The sequence below is a fragment of the Chiloscyllium plagiosum genome, chromosome 28, assembly GCF_004010195.1.
Source record: "Chiloscyllium plagiosum isolate BGI_BamShark_2017 chromosome 28, ASM401019v2, whole genome shotgun sequence".
Classification (NCBI taxonomy): domain Eukaryota; kingdom Metazoa; phylum Chordata; class Chondrichthyes; order Orectolobiformes; family Hemiscylliidae; genus Chiloscyllium; species Chiloscyllium plagiosum.
In genome coordinates, this window is record NC_057737.1 from 40,029,658 (window position 1) to 40,035,851 (window position 6,194).

General features: G+C 41.8%; 1 protein-coding gene across 7 annotated transcripts in view; it reads left to right on the top strand.

Moving 5' to 3' along the window:
* The window catches only part of gtf2ird1 (GTF2I repeat domain containing 1), a 210,664-nt gene that overhangs the window by 87,312 nt on the left and 117,158 nt on the right, over positions 1–6,194 (top strand). For 6 of the 7 annotated variants that reach the window (XM_043718738.1, XM_043718735.1, XM_043718734.1 and 3 more), the window contains one exon: positions 262–360. The exons of the other annotated variant lie outside the window; for it this stretch is intronic. In XM_043718738.1, coding sequence (XP_043574673.1) covers positions 262–360 — 99 coding nt within the window. The remainder of the gene's footprint in view (positions 1–261; positions 361–6,194) is intronic. 7 annotated transcript variants of the gene reach the window in all.

The window sequence follows — 6,194 nt, forward strand, 5'->3', positions numbered from 1 at the left end:
CAGCCCTCCTGCTCTCCCAACCCCCTCTGCATCTCCTTTCATGAAGAAATGTCCATGATTGCTGGGCAAAAAACAAGATGGAGCTTGGCGAAGGGGAGTTGCAGGAAGTAGTTGTAATTTAATCTTTTGGGAAATCTAGATACTCTGTCACATCCTGCAAAGTGGAGACAGGGATATCGATGCACTGGCTTCCTCCCTAGTTTCAGGACATATTTCCAGTATACTCCATCTCTGTGCTAACTGTGTTCTCCTCATTTCTAGGTAAAAATACAACAGGGTTTATTGGTGAACTCAGCAACATCTCTCAACATTCACACGTTTCAAAGCGGCTCCTTTTTTCTATAGTACACGATAAAGCAGGTAACACATTTTACATGTTCTCTCGGGAGCATAGACGGGAGGGGGTCATAACACACTGGTCAGTGGAGCAATGGGACCTTCATTAAGGGGAGCAGCACAGGATAATACTCACCAGACTCTCTGCTGTGGCTTGTTAGGGGATGGGAGACATTAATGCACTGGGATAGCAAGATCCTAATGTGAGGCTAGCAGATGTGGTATTGTGTGGTTGTGCCACACAGACTGGCAGGTCCTGGGTTATCTCCAAGTGTAGCTGCCCTTCAGTACTATACATCTATTTGTGTTCTACATCAAACAGCACCTTTCCCTCAAAGTGGAACACCTCTACCAGCTTATCTGATCTGGAGGCTTCACGCAGAAACCAAGTGTCCAGCTGTATCAGTAGATTCCTGAACAGTAGCAGTGACACCAAACTCAGCAATACTCTCTGTATTTAACCTCCGAGATTAATTAACGTTTCTGAGATTCCTTCTGACACCCACATAGTTACGTTTTTGTATCTTGTGCTCTTTGTATCTCTGAGCCGTTCCATCCCACTGTTGCAGTAAGGTCCTGCAATGCTCGCGAATATTTCCTTCGCGGGTTTGGTATCAGGTTGTCGAGGAGAAAGTGAGGTCTGCAGATGCTGGAGATCAAAGTTGAAACTTTATTGCTGGAACAGCACAGCAGGTCAGGCAGCATCCAGGGAACAGGAGATTCGACGTTTCGGGCACAGGCCCTTCTTCAGGATTCCTGAAGAAGGGCCTGTGCCCGAAACGTCGAATCTCCTGTTCCCTGGATGCTGCCTGACCTGCTGTGCTGTTCCAGCAATAAAGTTTCAAATCAGGTTGTCGAGCTGACTTCTATAACTGTACATCTTAAAGAGATCAGCCGCATCACTAATGATTGCCTATTAAGTTTGGTCGCTTAATAAGATTGTTTAGTGACAGTTATGTAACAGTATATTGTCCATTTAAACTCTTAGCACAACAGCAAGTTACAAATGGAACTGGTGAACTGATAAAGCTTTATATCTCCCATCAATAACTGATGTGTGATCTATAACGATTGTATTTACAGTATTGCAACGTGAGTCATACAGTTTTAAAGCATAGTGAAATGTCCTTTGGCCCATTGTATCTGGGCCTGTCATCAATCAACTATCTGCACTGATCCCATTTTCTCGCAATTGGCCCAGAGCCTTGCATGCTATGCCATTTGAAGTACTCATCTAAATACTTTTATATGTCTTGCGGGTGAAACAAAATGTGCGTCATTATCCCCAGCAAAGTATCGTGCTAATGTGTAACTCACTGACAAGGACCAGCAGCCAGGTCCGTACTCTAAAGCTGAGTGTATCAGCTGTGACAACTTGGCTTTTTGCTAACAAGTACACAGATATACAGTGGTATGTTACTCACTTTGTAACCATTTTGAGCCACTCGATGAAATATGTTTGTTTTCTCCCATATACCAGAGACCCTGGAAGTAGTTTCACACTTTCACTAGCTCAGCTAACAGCACGTCCTGGAGTTGAAATCCTGACCCGAGTATTTCACTACCATAAAGAGGCAGAGCCTATACACAGCAGGAGAACATTGCTAACATAGATCACAGGTGATAATATAAAACAGTCACTACAGCTTTTTGAATTCCACGGTCTGGTTTTAACTTTGGGAAATTTTATAGATTGAAACGGTTTATAAAAAAGGACAAATCACTGGCTTTAAATGGCTGCAGTAATCACCTGACCACACATTAGACCCAGCTTTATATAGAAGAAACAAAATTGTCTGAATTAAAGCTAATATTTTTATGGGGGTGGGCTAAAACTGAACCCTGAAACTAGCCCACCTAGTCGGGCACAAAGAGATTTCCATCTCCTATTTCGATTTTGTTTTCACCTGTTTTAGCAGTTTCACTTTAATGAAGATGCAAGGAATCCTTTGCAATTGTCAAGCTTTGAAACAATGACCTTAAGCAGAGAAATACACGAACCCCCAACTTGTATTTCAAGAAGATGCTTTTTACAGATAGGGGAGCTGGACTTTTGACACAGAATTGGGACCAGAGAATTGGAAAAAATGCTTTCTCAGTTTCTCCAGAAGGAGAATGCGCAGTAACACAACAAATTAAAAAGTAACATCAGACCTCAAAGGTCAACAGAATTCTTCACTAAGGCTAATGACCCCAGACACCAATTAAACAACTGTGGTTTCAGGTTAAAACCTTATCCTATAATGACACCCTAAGCTGTATATTTCTTTCATCTTTCTTCAGTGTCCTACTGGGCACTCTCCTATTTACGTTTTGTGCTTGTGTGCGTCCATGCCAATTGTTACAAACTTATTACGTTGTCTTGTAATTAATAGATAAGAAAATTCCACTTTCTTTCTACTCAAGAAAACCTTAAGAATCGAGTCCTTGCTGCCACAGTAGATATTGGATGACTATGTTTCTATCAGAGAGAGAAGTACCCCTCCTCACCTTGTTGCAACAATGTCAAAATGGTACAGTACGGTGGGACACTCCTGTGATTCACAAGAAGGAATTGCTATTGTTTCATAAAGTTTGTGCACATTTAAAAATTACGTCTGCAGCTGAGAAAACCCAAGAGATGGTACTCAATGTGATCTGTGCAGTGCAAAATGGGACTGGTTTCACTGGATGTAGGGCAAGTGTCAGATGAATACATATATACATTTGTAATGGTAATGTTCAAGAGACCACCAGGTTAGCGGATATTATAACAGAACTTTTACTGTATTATCATATTATTTTAAATTAACTGACAAGGAAGTTGCTTAGGAATTTAAGCACCATTTCTTGCTACAATTTTTAGAACCATTGAAACCATTGTCAAGGATAAAAAGAATGTTGAGATGGCCTGTGGGAGAGGGTGCCGATACAGAGCAGGTTGGTTGGCGGGTATAGACAGTGCTGAAAAAGTGACAGGACATTTAGATGTGTTTTTAGTGGAGTGATAGTTCAGCGTTTGGAATTTGCTGGCTGCAGTATAGACTTGGCTGACCATATATGTATGTTTTAACATACTAGTATCTGTAGCTTGCTGTTTTATTTTATTGTATGAGACAGGGTGGCGAGATGAATGTTTGGACTACGTTTTAAATCAGATCCTGTGGGTCTTGGTTTTCCGATGTCAGATAGCAGTGGCAGTAAGTTGGAGTTAGTCAGGGTGAGCAGTGTTACACAAATGGTCACTCCTTTTATCTCCCAGAACACCTGGTGAGTGATATGAGTGGATCACAGTTGAGGATCTGTTTCTGGATAATCTGTTCCTTGAGGTGATATAATACTCCAGGGTTAACACAGTGGGCAGGACAGTTCATGTTAGCCTGTTGAATAAAATCTGTGCAGTAACTCCTTTGAAGTCAAGTGCCAAGTTGTCAACTGCACTCCACAGTGGGACATGGCTGACTGTACTGCTTGTAGTTTTGAATGAATTCCTGTAAATATGGGCTGACTTGAGGGAAAACTAACTGCAAGTAGGAAGAATGTATCTTTCTATTTTATTGTGTTTTTTAAAGACCAAGGAATTGCGACACTTTTTAAAAGCAACTTGCCTGATACCCATTGTTAGTGTTATGCATACTGCTGCTTGTTAAGCAGTAGGAGAATAACTGCATGTTGACAGGAGCTGTGTACAAAGTGAGTTTTGGCCAGCGACATGTAGCTGATTGGTCTGTGGAGCTGTGACCAGCTGCCGATGACAAAGGCCTTCTGCCTACCAACAACCACGTGATTGGCTCCCAGATAGCTGAATAGCTTGATCATGTGACTGTTTGGTTAGAAGCCATCAGCCCTCCAAGAAGAATGGAACTGCCTTTTTTGTTATGCATTTAAAAAAAACCCTGAAAAAAGCCAGTTTATTTCCTCTGTCAAATTCTGCAAATTGTGGGGTTTTTTTAATCTAATAAATCAAAGACGTTATAAGCGTGAACCATTTGCTATATGTGTCTTGCACACTGATGAAAGTGACTGAAGAATGAAGGTCAATCCAAAAGGACGATTTCAGGGAACTCTTTGTACAGCAACCACTGAGCTGCCTTCCCAGTCTTTCTCTTCATCCATGTGTAAAAAACAATATTTACGTGTAGAGGGGAGTTCTATAAGAGGCTTAGCATTTTAAATAGTAGAATCACATGTAGGTGAATCATAATTGTTTATCTGCAGCTAGAATCTATTTGTGTGTCATATATAATGATTCTTGCTATGTACAGAAATTACTCCATGTTTTCTGTCAAACTTGGTCTGATATTTGGGTAAATTAGTGAATTTTGCACACATTTTATAAAATCTTTTAACTTTTGTGATCATTCCAGGAATAGCGAGTCTCAATTTCCAGTGCGCTACCCCTCCGTGAATCTTGAAACATCATCTGGGACAGGCATAAGGGAACCTGAACCTCAAAGCTAATTATAGAAGCAGTCGCTGGGATCAAAAAATCTTTCCAAAAGGGGAAATGTGGAAACGGTGAAGCTTTGCTCAAGTGTTACTGTGGATTGGGATAGTTTAAAGAACTGAAGGGCACTTGGGAATGGATGTAAATACTAGCTTTGCCAGCTATGTTGACAACACAAGATCAAATATAAAAACATTCTGATGGAATTTTTGCCACTTCACTGATATTGCAATATACATACAACGCCCAGTGAGGTGAAACTTTCCTGTTCCAGCAAGTAACAATTTCTCTGCCGAGGACATTGACATGGAGCCTTTGGGGAGTAGTTTCCTCCACAACTCTCAGGGTCCAGAACCTAGGCAAGACCCAGTGCTCTGGGAATTGTAGACCATCATTCCTTACCTGGGAGTAGAGATGCAACATAGTTGAGTCATGTGCTACCTTTACTCACTTTTCACCTTGCCCCCAACAGACTGGGAACATTTTGAGACTCCTCACTGCATCTATTAGTAATGATGTGGGCAGACAGAGCTTAATTTAGATAAATGTAAGGTGCTTCACTTTCATAAGACAAACCAGGGCAGGACTTATATAATTGAGGAGTGTTGCCGAGCAATGAGACTTAGGACTGCAGGTGCATTGTCCCTTGAAAGTGGAGCCACAGGAAGGCAGGATGGTGTCGAATGCGTTTGGCACACTTGCCTTCATTGGTCAGAACGTTGAGTTTAAGTGTTGGGGTATCATGTTGCGGCTGGACAGGACATTGATGAGGCTACTTTTGGAATCTATATTCAATTCTGGTCTCCCTGCTATAGGAAAGAGACTGGTTAAACTTGAAAGGGTACAGAAAAGATTTATAAGGATGTTGCCGGGATTGTAGGGTTTAAGCTATAGAGAGAGGTTGAATAGGCTGGGGCTAGCTTCCCCTGGAGTGTCGGAGGCTGAGGGGTGTGACCTTATAAAGGTTTATAAAACTCATTAGGGTCATGGTAAAGCTGAAGAGCCAAGGTCTTTTTCTTAGGGTAGAGGAGCCTAAAACTAGAGGGCAAAGGCTTCAGGTGAGAGGGGAAAGATTTAAAAGGGATCTAAGGGGCAAATATTTCACACAGAGGGTGGCACGTGTATAGAAAGAGCTGCTAGAGGAAGTGGTGGAGGCTTTTACAGCAATTAAAAGGCATCTGGATGGGTATATGAATAAGAAGGGTTTAGAGGGATATGGGCCAAGTGTTGGCAAATGGGACAAGATTAGGTTAGGGTATCTGGTCAGCATGGACAAGTTGTTTCCGTGCTGTACATCTCTATGACTCTAAATGTGCTGAGGATTTCACTCGCGAATGTTCAAGTTGTAGGGACACAGCGCCATGGTGCAGTCATGTCTCACAGTCAGTATGCCTTTAAGAAACAAGCTCATGATATTAGTACTATGACCTGA